The 15,186-nt window shown below is 40.9% G+C and overlaps 1 protein-coding gene across 12 annotated transcripts in view; it reads left to right on the top strand.

Moving 5' to 3' along the window:
• The window catches only part of fhod3b (formin homology 2 domain containing 3b), a 598,094-nt gene that overhangs the window by 560,769 nt on the left and 22,139 nt on the right, over positions 1-15,186 (top strand). For all 12 annotated transcript variants that reach the window (XM_087978543.1, XM_043719366.2, XM_087978542.1 and 9 more), the window contains one exon: positions 4,313-4,505. In XM_087978543.1, coding sequence (XP_087834669.1) covers positions 4,313-4,505 — 193 coding nt within the window. The remainder of the gene's footprint in view (positions 1-4,312; positions 4,506-15,186) is intronic.

Below are 15,186 nucleotides of genomic sequence, written 5' to 3'. Positions count from 1 at the left end.
CTTTTCTGCCAATTCTCTTTAACCTTTGACTTTCTCTCATTTGAAAAATGTTCATCAACTCTGGCTGTATCGATCCCTGGGAAAGAGATTCACAACTGCCCGAGAACCCACTATTTTTGGACACTGAAGCAATAGGGCCATCACCTGAGTCCCTGTTGATACTCATGAAGTGGTTCGTGATTTTTCTTTTGGAGGTGAAATTTGTTCTAGTGTCAAACTCATAACTGTTCCCAGTCAGTGTCTCCTGTGAAAGCATTAATGTCGCACTAGGTAAAGTATTCCAATAAAGTCTAAAATTAAGACAGAAAAATGTTTGAGAATATTGACATTAATTGTAACTGCATGCCATGATTCTTTATTTTTCAAACCTTCACTTGCCATCTGTTACCATGAAAACGAAATTAGAATGATTTGTTACAGTCATAGACTTAATGTGAATGATGCAGGCATAGACTTGAGCAGAACAAGAGAAAAGCTTCTAGCACTTCAAGTCTGTGCAGACCATTTCACAGTTAGTCCCATTCCTTTGCTCTTCCCCACATCCCTGCAAATTTGTTCTCCTCTTGCATTTATCCAATTCACTGTTGAAAGCTACTATTGAATCTACATCCACTATTTTACCAGCCAGTGCATTCCAAATCCTACCCACCTTGTCTTTTTTCACATTGCCTCCTTTGCACCTTTTGATTATTGCTCCTTTAGCCATTGGAAGCAAGTTTATCTTTATTCTATCTGAACCCTTCATCATTTACGACTCTACCGACCCTAATCTCTCCTTCTCTGCTCCAAAAAGAGCTACCTCCGCTTCATCAGCCTATCCATACAATTGTAATCCTTTAACTTGGATCCCTTCTGTGTCCTCTCGAAAGCCTTTGCATCCTTTCCAAAGTGTGGTGCTAATACTATTATTTTGCATGGGTTTTGCATATTATTATGGCTTTTGTACATCATGCTTGTGATAAAACTGACGTCCTTTAGTTGCTTTGTTAACTTGTCTTGCTGCCTTCAAAGATTTGTGCAAACATCCAAGGCATCTCCTTGATTAGTTTAAATTGTACCAGGTTTTCCATTGGTTGGCATCATTGTTCTGCTCAAAACACACAATCACGTACTTTAATGCATTGAATTTTGTCTGCCATTGTTCACTCATTCGCCAGCTTGTCTATGGGCAAGAGTATTAACCTCCCTCAGGGTGAAATGTGAGGAGGATGTTAGGAGATTACAGGGTGACCTGGACAAGTTAGGTGAGTGGTCAGATGCATGGCAGATGCAGTTTAATGTGGATAAATGTATGGTTATCCACTTTGGTGGCAAGAACAGGAAGGCAGATTACTACCTAAATGGAATCAATTTAGGTAAAGGGGCAGTACAGAGAGATCTGGGTGTTCTTGTATACCAGTCAATGAAGGTAAGCATGCAGGTAGTGAAGAAAGCTAATAGCATGCTGGCCTTCATAACAAGAGGGATTGAGTATAGAAGCAAAGAGGTACTTCTGCAGCTGTACAGGGCCCTGGTGAGACCACACCTGGAGTACTGTGTGCAGTTCTGGTCTCCAAATTTGAGGAAAGACATTCTGACTATTGAGGGAGTGCAGCGTAGGTTCATGAGGTCAATTCCTGGAATGGCGGGATTACCTTACACTGAAAGACTGGAGCTTGTATACCCTCGAGTTTAGAAGACTGAGAGGGGATCTGATTGAGACATATAAGATTATTAAAGGATTGGACACTCTGGAGGCAGGAAACATGTTTCCGCTGATGGGTGAGTGCCGAACCAGAGGACACAGCTTAAAAATACAGGGTAGACCATTTAGGACAGAGATGAGGAGAAACCTCTTCACCCAGAGAGTGGTGGCTGTGTGGAATGCTCTGCCCCAGAGGGCAGTGGAGGCCCAGTCTCTGGATTCATTTAAGAAGGAGTTGGATAGAGCTCTCAAGGATAGTGGAATCAAGGGTTATGGAGATAAGACAGGAACAGGATACTGATTAAGGATGATCAGCCATGGTCATATTGAATGGTGGTGCAGGCTCGAGGGGCAGAATGGCCTACTCCTGCACCTATTGTCTATTGTCTGTTAGGTGCACTGCTCTCAACCCAGCTCCAAGGTGGATATAGACTGCTGAATTTCTGGTACACGTTAATGGCTGAAGGGACTGGCGCACACTAACGGCTAGACTTCCTTGGCCGCAAACTGGCCCTTAGAGACATCGTCTAAAAATCCATCAGGTTCCTTACACCTGAAACCCCAGCTCTACCTTGCTACTCCTTTGCTATCTCTGATTTGTTATCTTTGTCTTGCTTTCAATACTGTTGGAGCAGGAATTTTCTGCAGCCACTATCTCCAGTTCCTTCCCCAAAGCCCATTCTTTCATCACAGTCTCAGTCATTACCATTTTCTTTCAGAACCTTGGAATCTTTCTTCATCTGAGATGGTCTTGCGACCATGTATCCAGTCCATTCTGAAAATGGCTAACTTCTATCTCTAAGACATTGACCCACCTCTCACCAAAACTTCCTCTTATTTTTGTTGTTCCTTGTTTGGACCTCAGTGTAGTTTTATTCTGTGTAGGTATATTTAAATAAGAGTGGAAGTTGAGTGGTGGTGGATGATGGGGTGTGCACACCTTTCTAGGAGCATTGCCCTGAACACTCTGTTAGTTTATCTGCTGCAGAAACACTTGTCCATGCCTTTATTGCCTCTTGAGTATCCCTGATTTATAATCACTCTACCATAATCTTGTGGAGCCCTAAATTCTGCAAATTCCCACACAAGCCTCTCTACCTCTCTTCTCTCCTTTGTATTAATCCTTAAAAATGATTAGATTGTATCCTGATATTTCAAAGTATTATGGTGTCAAATATTTGATTATTTTTTTGTGAAGGTTTTTGGAGTATTGTATCAGTTTGCCAGTGCAATTTGTCGTTGATTTTTGTGATGAGCAAAAGTGAGGAGAGGCACAAAGCAGTCAGGGTTTTCCTGACCATTATTTCCTCTGGAAGGACTTGGGAAAAATCCAGGACCCTTGAAGTCTTTTTGCCCAGCAGCATTTTGAAAGGCACTGGTGTTGATTTTAATTAGTCAAAATTGGCATTAGGCAGAGGTAGCCTCAATGGGGTTTGTAGGCATACTGCCATAGTGTTAGCACTCTTAGAGGGTCTACAGTTTTGTGAGGCTAGGAGGATCAGGAGAATTTCTCCCAAGAATAGTCAGGGGTGTTGCTGCTTCTGGGTCCTCCACATCCTCCAACCACTCCCATCAATCCATCTACCGTTTTGCTTTTTGATTGACTGACAAACTCTGGATCTCAATTTCTCATGATGAGCTGTAGGAAGAGGGTGAGTGAAAAGTCAACGGGAGGCTTCCTGAGAGTCTTCACCTTGGTCAAAAAAACCACACTATGTTAAACATTGAAAAACTAATCCTCACTCTTCTGTGGTTGTGTTTTCCGACAATCTGCCTTTGGGCCAGATGTGATCATTTTCAATGTCTAAAATTTTCTCAGGTGCCATTCTGTGGTTTTCCCCAGTGCCAGCTGGAATAATCCAGCAGGAGGCAGAAGTTGTAGAATCTCCTGAAGTGTGCCTCAAGGGCACTGTGCAAACTTGGACCCAGACATTCACCGTAGGTGCCGTTGGAATTTAATTTTCCCCAAATCTACCCCTCAGTTTTGTTCGATGTGTTTGAAGTTTCCACTTGTGTATTATTTCACTGAGTATTTGAAGTGGGTTCTGTTGAAGCATTTTAGGCTTATAGTTGTTCCATCTGTTGCTCATTCTACAATTCTGCATAACAGTGACACTGTCTTGTTAGTCCTTTGAACGATAATGCAAACTGCACTTAGACATTTAAACCATGCTTGTGGACCCAAACACCAAAGTTTGAATCATCGAATGAGAGAACCAAAATTAAAATCAGTTGGTCTTGCAGTTCGACAAAATTACTGCAGTATGAATGAAACATAGTCAAGAGAACTCCCAGATAAGTACATCTGAAGTGTGTTCAATGGGATTCTTGGATAAGTGAAATTATCTGATTTTTACAATACATTGTTCTCAAAATAACTCATGACTACAAGCCCATATACAATGGGGAAACAACCAAGTCTGTGGAAATGCTTCTGTGAGGAACCCTACCCTTATAACATCCCATTATTAAATGTTTGTAATTCTATCACTGTTTGTCTTGTAAAGGATTTTGTGCAGTAATTGTCATGCATGCAAGATTTGGTCTGGTGATCAGGTATTCGCATGTGCAATGGCTGAACAGATTATTCTAAACTCTACGTTCCTTCTCCCCAAATTTGTTTTATAGATTCCATGCTTTTTTACTCTTCATGGGACATCCTCCACATGCAGTGAAAGACGTGAACATTCACAAATTCTGTAAGATCATCAGTGAGTTTGCTCTCGAGTACCGCACCACGAGAGAACGAGTGTTACAGCAGAAGCAGAAACGGGCCAATCACCGAGAAAGAAACAAGACCAGAGGCAAAATGATTACAGATGTAAGTAGAAGCATGTTTTGTTTTCAGTATTCATTAGGGAAGATGGAGAGTGGGAGGTAGTGGGCATTTACTGCTGTCCATTCAGTTGGAGCTTCAATCGTCCTTCAACATGCTTCCGGGGAGCCATGGGTAACAACGATCAGATAAATCGGTATTCCAGAATACTTCAGAACAAGGCAATAATGGAATATTTCTTTGGACATGAGCTGTGGTTCTATGATGAAAATTGCTGGAATCCTTTTCCTGTCCTTCACCATTGCTATAAGCAGTGAGTTGTAATTCAATCCCAATGGAAAGCATACACAAAACCCTTGAGACAAGTTTCAATTCTTTCTGGAGGATGAGAGATCCCAGGAATGCTTCAGGGATTTTAAAGGACTGGAAGTAAAACAATAAAGGCCTTTAATAATAGTGACATTTTGATGGTGTTTGTTCATATTTTGAGGATGAGGTTCTCTAGTCATCCCTAAATTTAAATGTCACAAACTCTGGAATTCTCTCTATATCGATGGCCTTCTGCTTGGTCATATTGAAATGAATCTGCCTCAGAAAAGTTAACCTTCTCTCTTAACCAAAAGCAAAACCCCACAGGATGTTTTACATTTGAGTTTTGAGAGTTATGAAATTCATTTTGTTGGCATGAAAACTATGGATGAATTAAGTTATGCAGCTGGTTGAACATTCTGGCACCTTCAGAGGCAATTAATAAAATATCAAACCAGTAAAAACTGCTGATTATGAACCTTGCAAATCTAGTCATTGCTAACCTCTTCTAACCTTAGGTTCCACCCTCTTCCTTTCTCTAATGCATCCCTTCCTCTGTTTGCTGTCGAGCTAAAAACCCAGTCAAAAATGTGACTACTGCACCCATATTTTGCAAAGCTCTTATAGCATCTCTGCAGGGCTTTGGGCAGGAGGCAGGTAAAACCTATTGCCCAAGAGACCCCTGTCTTTCCATAAATTTACTTCAAGCCTCCTGTCCCACTCTCCCTTGAAACCATTCCACTCTTTCTCCACATTCCTGCTACTGTGATCTGTGCTTGCCTTGGGGGAAAGATATAAAAGAGACCTACGGGGCAACTTTTTTCACACACAGGGTGGTATGTGCATGGAATGAGCTGCCAGAGGAAGTGGTGGAGGCTGATACCATTGCAACATTTAAGAGGCATCTGGATGGGTTTGGAGGGATATGGGCCGGGTGCTGGCAGGTGGGAATAGATTGGATTGGGATGTCTGGTCGGCATGGACAGGTTGGACCAAAGGGTCTGTTTCCGTGCTGTACATCTCTATGACTCTGACTTAGTTACAGCTCAAGAACAGCAAGTACATGATCCTGCTTTGTCCTGTCCCAATAATCCCCATTGTGTAAAATTATAATTTTTTTAAATTTTAGTTTATTTACCAGTAGTATCTCATCCAGAATGGAACAAATTGTCATACAAACTGTGAATTTTAATTAATAGCACCTAAAAATGTTACTCTGTGTTAATTATTGTAAAATGTCTTTTACTTATCCAAGGAGGATGTACAGACTTTGAAAAAAAGTGTTTAGTTTTTCTGTAACATTGGAACAAAAGGTCCCTCGGAACTTTGCATGGAACCCATAAGATGCATATGCTTTTGTGATTGGAATCCTGTGACATGCAGAGATGCTGGGTTCTTTGCTGTTGTAGTGTACGATAATGATCTAGGCACAGATGTAGGATGTCTGATCTGGAAGTTTGTATGTGACAAAAAAATTGGTGATGTGGTAAATAATGAAGATGAAAGCCTTAGATTGCAGACAATATTGGTCAGAACAATGGCAAATAGAATTTAATCCTGAAGTGTGTGGCTTTGCATTTTGGGACGACTAATGAGGCAAGGGAGTACACAATGAATTGTAAGACCTGGGAAGTACAGAGAATCAGAGGGCCCTTGGTGTGCTTGTCCATAGATCCTTGAAGGCAACAGGATAGGTAGATAATGTGGTTAAGAAGGCCCATGGGATACGTGCCTACTTAGTCAAGGCATTGCATACAAGAACCAGGAGGATATGATAGAGCTGTGTACAATGTTAGTTAGGCCACAGCTGGAGTTATGTGTGCAGTTTTAGTTGCCAAACTATGGGATGGATGTGATTGCACTAGAGGGGATGCAGATGAGATACACCAAAATATTGTCTGTACTGGAGCATTTAAGTTATAAGGAGAGATTGGATAGGCTGGGGTTGTTTTCCATGGAGCAGGACAGCTGAGGGGGTACTTGATTGTGGTCTTAAAATAAAAATGTAAACTTCTCCACTTAGTGATTAATAACAGAGTTAAAGTAAGGAGCAGGAGTTTTAGAGGTGACTTAAGGAAGATTTCTTTCACCCAGATGGTGTTGGATATCTGGAATTCACTGCCCCAGTGTGTTAGAGGCAGGAGCCATTACAACATTTAAGAAGTGTTTCGCTGAACACTTAAAAGCACCATAACATAGGGTTATGGACCAGATGCTGGAATACCAAGCTAGAATGGATTAGTGCTTGATGGCCCGTGCAGACATGATGACCTAAAAAATCCCATTCTGTGCTATAAAGCTCTATGATTCTGTTAGGTTTTAGGAGTTCAGCTCCCTCAGAAGAAGGGAACACTTCTTTTCTTACACTCTCACTGTTGGTCAAACATTAAGTCCCTGTGTAACAATTTCAGGCTCAAATCTGTTAACTATTTACTTGAAAGGCTGCTGTGTTTCTAGAACTGTGATGTCAACATCTTCTAATTGGATTAAAGAACTACAAGTGCTCAAAATCTCTAATAAAAACAGATATTGCAGCAGAAACTCACCAGGTTTGGAGTGCACGGAAAAAACTGAGTTAACATTTTGGGTCCAGTGACCCTTCTTAGCAACTGATTGTAGCCAGGAAATGTTAGTATGTATACTGAGGACAAAATTGGGTGGCGGGGAGGAGTAAAGGGGTAAGCGGTAGGTGGAGACAGAGCCAGAGGTGGGGGAGGAGGACAAGCAGACAAAAGGATGGATGACAGTAAAACAGGGAGAAAGATAAGCTGCTAATGGAGACCTCCTTGATGTGAAAATGGGTGGTCTGTGCTGAAAATCATAGTGATAAGGCCTGGGTGTTGGGATGGGTAAAGGACATGGAACAAAGAAGAAGAAAATTATTGAACTCGATATTGAATCCTGAAGTCTACAGGGTCCCCAAGCACAAAATGATATGCTGCTGTTCCAGCTTGCACTGAGCCTCAATGTAGCAGGGCCTGAGGCAAAAATGCTGGCTAGGGAACACAGTAGTGTTTTCAAGTGGAAGGCAACTGGAAGCACGTGGTCATTTTTGAAGAGAGAACATAGGTGTTCCACATTTATGCCTCATAGAAAGAGGTTCTGGTATACAAGCTTTTGAGGGATTTTGAAATTTGGAATGTGAAGCGTACTTGCGAAAGGTTCCCGAAACCACTGCTCCATTAGAGCTTTCCTTATGCCTGGGTGCTTTTATTGTCTCATTGATGGAAATTGCAGGCTTGACCACTACAACAGAACCTTTCATTTATGTAGCATGGTTAATATGGTAAAGCATCCCATAGCTCTTCAGAGAAACCTTATCAAACCTGATCCATGACTCCCAGGCACGTATAAAGATTGATGATCAAAACAATGGTCAAAGATGTAGGTTTAAGGAGTATCTTGAAGGGAGCTCTGAGAAGCAGAGATGTTTAGTTCCCAGGCTGTGGGTTTAGGCAGCTAAAGACACTTTTACCAGTAGTTCAGTTTTTTTTTTGTTTTTGTTTTTTATTTGTTTCCGTTTGTTTTTATTTTAAGTTTGATTTGTCCTAAGAACTGGGGAAACAGAGGGAGGGAAGCCCAAAGACTTGGCTTTCTCTCCTCCTGTAGTGACTCATGAACTGGTCAATAGAATCTGACTCGACACTGCTGGAACACTGAAGTAAACTGAAGGACTTAACAGTGCCTCAGCTCTGTGAGAACTATCCTGGCTCAGGCCTCTGTCCCGTTAACAGGTCGCATGGCAGATGACCCCTCCCATGTTCCACATCCAGCCCCAACCTCCTTCCCCTCTCCTGTTGCAAATGACTTCTTTCTCTAAGCCTCCACAACTCATCACATGCAAACTTTGGTGGATACTTACATCCTGATCTGACCACCTCCTGCTCTCCCTCTCCTTTCTTTGATGCGCCTTTGCAGATAGATCCTTCACGTGTCACTGCTCTCCAAATGGAGGTGGTTGATGACTCTATCCTGCCCCACTTCCCAAGCCAAACTCCTCCCTCTTGATGGTACGGTGTGAGGATGGGTGATGGTGCGGGTGTGAGACAGAGCTCTAAGACTTTGGAGTAGGTGAGATACGCACACAGCCTTCTCCAGTTCTAACCTCTTCAGAATCCATCCACATAGTGGGCCAGTTGAGGAGAAATCCCCAGACTGAAGGTAACTTGCTTCTAACACCTACGTTCATATGAGTTCCACAGCAGCCAACTTGAAACGTGTGCCACTGGAGGTGAATACAATTGAACCAGATTTCTTTGCTTGGCTCAGGCCCTCATTCCTTTCCTAGTGGCTAGGATTTGGGCCTGTGCTTTTTTCCCTTTAGCTGTGTTTATTGAGCAAGAAGATTTTATTAGCTAGCTCTGCTGCTTGGCATTTTTTAGTGGATATTTTTATTAATTGCTCATTCTGTGAAATTATCCAATTATTGATTTTGACATTTGTTCTGGTCAGCAGGTTGTTTGTTTTCTTTCTATCTTAACATTTTGTTTAAAATTGACTTTCAATGTGGTATCAAACCATGTCTCGGGTATCTGATGTTGGCTTTCTTGCTGAAAGGGAATAAGAAGGTGAAAGAAGTTTTTTTTTGAAGGCCAACAAAAGGAGTTATTTTTGCTCAACTAGAAACAGGAAATTTTGGAAATGCAGAGCGGATCAGACAGCATTCATGCAGAGTCCAATACCTTTTTGTCAGAACTAGTGCCAATTGTGGACCTAAAGCATTGACTCTTTTCCTCTCTCCATTGATGCTGCATTTTGTCCACATTTAGGATTTCCACCATATGACTATCCAAGGCTTTATAAATTTGGTTAGTTTCAAGGCAAATTAAGAAAACATTTACCAGTCAATATTTTTTTGTTTAAAAACCTTGTAGATGTTGCTGTCCAGCTATTGCATAAGGCCAGATTCAAAGGAATGGAGCTGGTTATTTGTTGTGAATGACCAAGCCGCGTGTAATTGTTTGACAAAGCTGGGGTTAAAAATGGCGAGGAGGGGAAGGGAGTGGAGGTGCAGTGGGGGTCGTGGCAAAAGAGCAGAGTCCATGATGTCTCTCCCCAACCCTCCCACCACTTTGAAATCTTTTGTCCAATATCAAAATAAGTCATTGACATGTAGGATTAAGCATAAATGTTATTACTGCATAATGATTCACGTACCACTCTCTATATGATTCCCTCTCATCTGCAATTGGTGTTTGAGTTTTTATTAGTTGGAGTTTCAGGTTCTAAATCACATGATTAATCTGCTCCCTAATACATACATTAATGGTTATCACTAGGAAATGATGTAATGTCACTTATTTATAGTCTGTTTTTCATGATATATACAGAAGGAAAGAGATAGACAGATACAATCAAAAGCAATGAAGAAACTTTGCATGACGCATCTTTCACAATATATCAGATCATAAAAACAGATGTTCACTTAAGTGGTGAATTATTGCTACAGAGCCAAGCTAACTGAGCTATTCTGCTACCTACAGATGCTAAAGTGACTCTTGGGAGTAACTCAGCCACAGAAGTATCATTCCAGATCTTTTGACGGTATACTGAAACAATGCCCATTTATAAGGAACTGTATTCTCTGAGCTATATTACATGGTTAGCCATTATTTGAGGTTACAGAGGATGTCTGTTCTTCAGTTAGAAAGATAGTCAGGTCTTAACATGTTGTGCATCAAAAATAGTGCAGAAAGGTAACTGGTGCATAAGCCTCCCTCCTACTGATACCAATTCCAGCAATCTCTGCCCCCATCTACATTAAAGCGGTGTCATCAGCTGTGTGCACCACCAGTCTGCAGAGATCTGCAAGCCTCCACCTTATCCAGAAATGTGACTCTTAACTTGACTGGAATGTTCTTTCCCTCCAGCCAGTCAAAGACTGCCATCACACACTTGTTTTGAGAATGTTACTATTAACCAGGAATGTGAATCAATAATCTAATAAGGACATTTCTTTTTGTCAAGCTGCATTCTTCAGTTTCTACTGATTTCAACTGAGCTGAGATGACCTGATCTGTTTCTCTTCATTGTTAGATTACTGAAGTGATGGGCAACATTCTGCACGTGCAGACTAGTCTGCAGAACTTTTGCATCAACGTCTGATCCCTACAGAGGAAGAGCCCACACTTAGCACAACCTTACCAAGATGTATAGTACAATATTCCCACATACAGTGTGAGGTCATGACCCTCACGATCGAACCCAAATCATTGAGTCTACAAGATCTGCATTTGTTTCACTTGCTTCCCTTAGATCCTCAACTTGAGTGAAAATCTTCTTAAAATATTTCAGTGTTACAGAATTATAGAATTCAGCCTTCTTAAACCAGGCGATAGTGTAAACTATCCAAGTCACGCCATACCCTTGTTGCCTCCCCATGCTCCTACAAACAAGTGAACCTCTATATTCATGCAAATGTCTCATTGCCCTTTCACCATTAATCACTCACCATTAATCTGTTTTCCATTCGTCAGTCCATTCATTGAAAAACTTATTGCTCAGCGGTCAGCACCACTTCCTCACAGCACCAGGGACCTGAGTGATTCCAGCCTTGGCTGACTGACTGTGTGGAGTCTGCGCGTTCTCCCTGTGTCTGTGTAGGTTTCTTCCGGGTGCTTTGGTTTCCTCCCCAGGAAAGATGTGCACGTTGGGTGGATTGGCCGAGCTAAATTATCCAGGGGTGTGCAGGCTAGGTGGTTTAGCTATGGGAAATGTGGGGGCTACCGGGATAGGGTGTGGGCTGGGTCTGGATGGGATGCTTTTCGGAGGGTTGGTACGGACCTGATGGACTGAATGGCATCTCTCTGAGCTGTAGAGACACTATCATAAAAATAACTTCCTTATGGATGTAGGTTTGCTCACTGAGCTGGAAGATTCATTTTCAGACGTTCTGTCACCATACTAGGTAACATCTTCAGTGAGCCTCCAGACGAAGCTCACTGAAGATGGTCGCCAGTATGGTTGCGAAACATCTGAAAATGAACCTTCCAGCTCAGCTAGCAAACTTACATCCAGAACCTCAACCTGAGCTACAAATCTTCTCTAAATTTGATAGTTTCCTTATCTCAAGGCAATTGTTTATCATTTCTAAAGCTGTCTCCTCTGGTCACTAACAGTACTGTCATTTCTCCCTTATTTACTATTTAATTTTTGACATCACCATTAAATGTACGCATCATTAAAAGGCATGATTCCAGCCTCCGTTTGCTCTCCAGGTTACTGAAGCCCACATTCCCTTTAAGCTCATTAATTTTCATTCCTAGCCCTTGCTTTTTCTGCTACTCTGTGGTGTAAAGGATTGGCGTAGCTATTCCACCTGAAGCCTAATCAGTGGATGTTCGGCATGCTTCCTTTGCTTTTGGACTGTGTCGTGATTTACAAAGCGGAGGATTTCCTATGAATTTTTACAACATTATCAACTTGTCCCATGAGATTCAAAAGTATGTGACCAGCTCGTGCAGCTCCTTCACCCATGTTAAGATGGTACCATATTGTTTATGTTGCCTCCATCTCTGTTCTTTTGTGTGAAATGGCTCACTTCACATTCCTCCAAGTTAAATTTGCCATGTGTCAGCCCATTTCAGCAGTCAATGATTCAGCAATCAATGACCCCCCCCCAAAAGTCAGCTGGTATCCTTGCCACCCTGTCTTTATTCCAAGTTTTGTATCATGTGCAAAACATTGACTGTATGCCCCCTCCACCCTTGTCCAGGTCATAAAGTATACAATGCTCTAAATGCAGTCACCTGGACCACATCACTATATATGTCTCTCCAGTCTGAAAAGTAATCATTCGTCATAGAATCCCTACAGCGTGGAAGCAGGCTATTCAGCCCATTGAGTCCATACCAACCCTGAAAAGAGCATCCCATCCACATCCTATCCCTTTAACCCTGCATTTCCCATGGCCAATTCACCTCGCCTGCCACACCACTGGTACTATGTGTAATTTCCCATGATTAACCTAACCTGCACGTCTTTGGATTATGGGAGGAAACTAGAGCACACTGAGGAAACCCAGGTAGACAAAGAGAGAATGTGCACACTCAACACAGACAGTCGCCTGAGGGTGGAATTGAACCTGGGTTTCTGGTGCTGTGAGGCAGCAATGCTAAACCACTGAGTCACCATGCTGTCCTAAAGAGCACTTTATAATCATCATGCTATACTTTGTGTTCCATACTTAATTTTGTATCGATGCTATCACTGCCCCGTTAATCCCTTGACATCAGGATTTCTAACAATTCATTCTGTTGCATTTGATTGAACCGTATTGGAAAAGTTCATGTGCAAAACATAAAGCATTATTTCTTTGAAGAACTCTGTTAACCAACTGCAATTTACCTTTAAAGAATTGGTGTTAGCTTTAATTTAATAACTTATCAGATTTAGAAGAGAGAATTAATTTTGTCTTTGAATATGACCTTTAGTATTTTCCTCACCATGGATGTAAACCCTGTAGGGCGTTACACCATACTTACCCCCCTCCTCTTTTTAATGATCTATGATAGAGTTTTGCTTTATCTTTTGAATTTACCTGCAGACAAAATAATCATTGTTAGCCAAAACAGTGATGCTTTTTCATCATGTAAAAGAGATCTAGTGCCTTCTAACTCAAGAAAGGGTAATAGCTATTTTATATAGCAAAGTACTGTTCTGTATCAATATTTTTAAAGGACTGTTTTAAAATGTATCAATCCAGATACAGATCTACAGGTATTGAAAAGTATTAACCTCTGCTTGCTATATTTCTAATGATTCTGAGATTATCAACCCCTAGCAGTGTTTTCAACAATGAAAGGAAAATACCGTACAATTAAATCCTCAAAAGGGTAGTTTTTTTAAAAAACACTTTTAACTGTTATAACTAGCTGTTCTTGTTTATGGTAGTAAGCATAGATTCATACACAGATCTTTAAATGATCCACTTTGAATGATATTTAAATAATCCAACAGTCATTGGGTGCACTGTTGAAGCTAATTTTTCAAAAGGGAGAATTGATTGGATGTTAATTTCTTCACCATTCAACTAAATGTCCTCTTTGGATTGATTATTTGAAAAAATATCTAATTGTATAATTTTTGTGCTCAAATGGATATTGCATTGCTTCCATTAAGTGCCACAGGAAGCACTGAAGCTAGAGATAATTAGTGCAACCAGTACATATTTTCTAAGATGCTGCAAAGAACAATGAATTAATTGGGCATTTAAATCATTTCAAATATTGTTACTTAAAGGTAAATGTTGATCAGGTCACTGAACAAACATTGAGTGAAATCCCTGCTCCCCTCCATATAACGCCATGGGATCTTTAAGATTCACCCAAATAGGCAAACATGGCTCCAGTTTAACATTTGGAACTGAAGAATGTTTTGAACAAAAACAAGTATTGTATTTGTATTGAAAACAGCCTCCGAATGTTACAAAGCTTTTTACGGTCAATTAAGTACCTTTTCAAAGTGTGCAAAATTTGGGCCCCAGTTTGCTTACTGCAACATTCCACAACAGCAACAAGATGATGGATCAGACCATTTGGCTTTTGGGTGTCAGTGAAGGGATAAATATTCCTTGCCCGCTCAAAGGGCAGAATTTGTATACACAAAAATATCTATAGTTCGTCAGCATGGAAGTGCCAGCCTTTTTAGTTATCTGAAGCTTTATTACATTTATTTGTTGAAATGAATACTGTTCATTGTGTGCAAATTGTTTATGAATTGGATGTTTTTCCTTCAGCCTTCATTCTGTGGTTTGCAAATTGTGACCATGAGCTTCAGTTACTGCTCTTTTGAATTGCTTCAGTTGAAGGTTCCTTTACTGATCATCATCTCATACATGTGCATATTTTAAAATTGTATATGTTCAGTTTTACATCTTATTTCCAATGTGTTTAGGATCTAATTGTTAGCTTGCTTTATTGATACCCTAGTTTATGTATGATAACTATACTTGCCGAATTACATTATTTCCTTGGTTGGAAAGTACTTTGAGATGCCCTGAGATCATGAAAGGTGTTATGTGAATGCCAGTTTGTTTTCTTTCTTAAAAATGGATTTGTTCCAAGTTAGACCAACCACTATCAGCTGCATTACCACCCAGACTTAAGCACAAATTTATCAGGAATACGAGTTTCTCTTCTCAACCATCATCCAGAGCAGAGCTGCACTATTTAATTTGTTCTTGAAGTGCATCAGCAGTGCAGATGGTCCTACACCACATGGACTGCAGTGGTTCCAAAAAAATGGCTTACTATCATCTCCTTCAGGCCAATTAAGAATGGACAATGAACACTGGTCTTGCCAGCAATGCTTTCAGCCATTCTCTTTGCATGCATGTGTAGGATTTCAGTAATTTTCTGTTTTGAAGTCATCCCTCATATTTATAAACTTGTATAATTAACTTGACCCACTGCCAATT

This window comes from Chiloscyllium plagiosum, unplaced genomic scaffold, assembly GCF_037043375.1.
Source record: "Chiloscyllium plagiosum isolate Xiang-an unplaced genomic scaffold, Cpla_swu_hap1 HiC_scaffold_34, whole genome shotgun sequence".
Classification (NCBI taxonomy): domain Eukaryota; kingdom Metazoa; phylum Chordata; class Chondrichthyes; order Orectolobiformes; family Hemiscylliidae; genus Chiloscyllium; species Chiloscyllium plagiosum.
The sequence above is the reverse complement of the archived record's forward strand: the minus strand, read 5'-3'. Positions and strand labels throughout refer to the sequence as shown.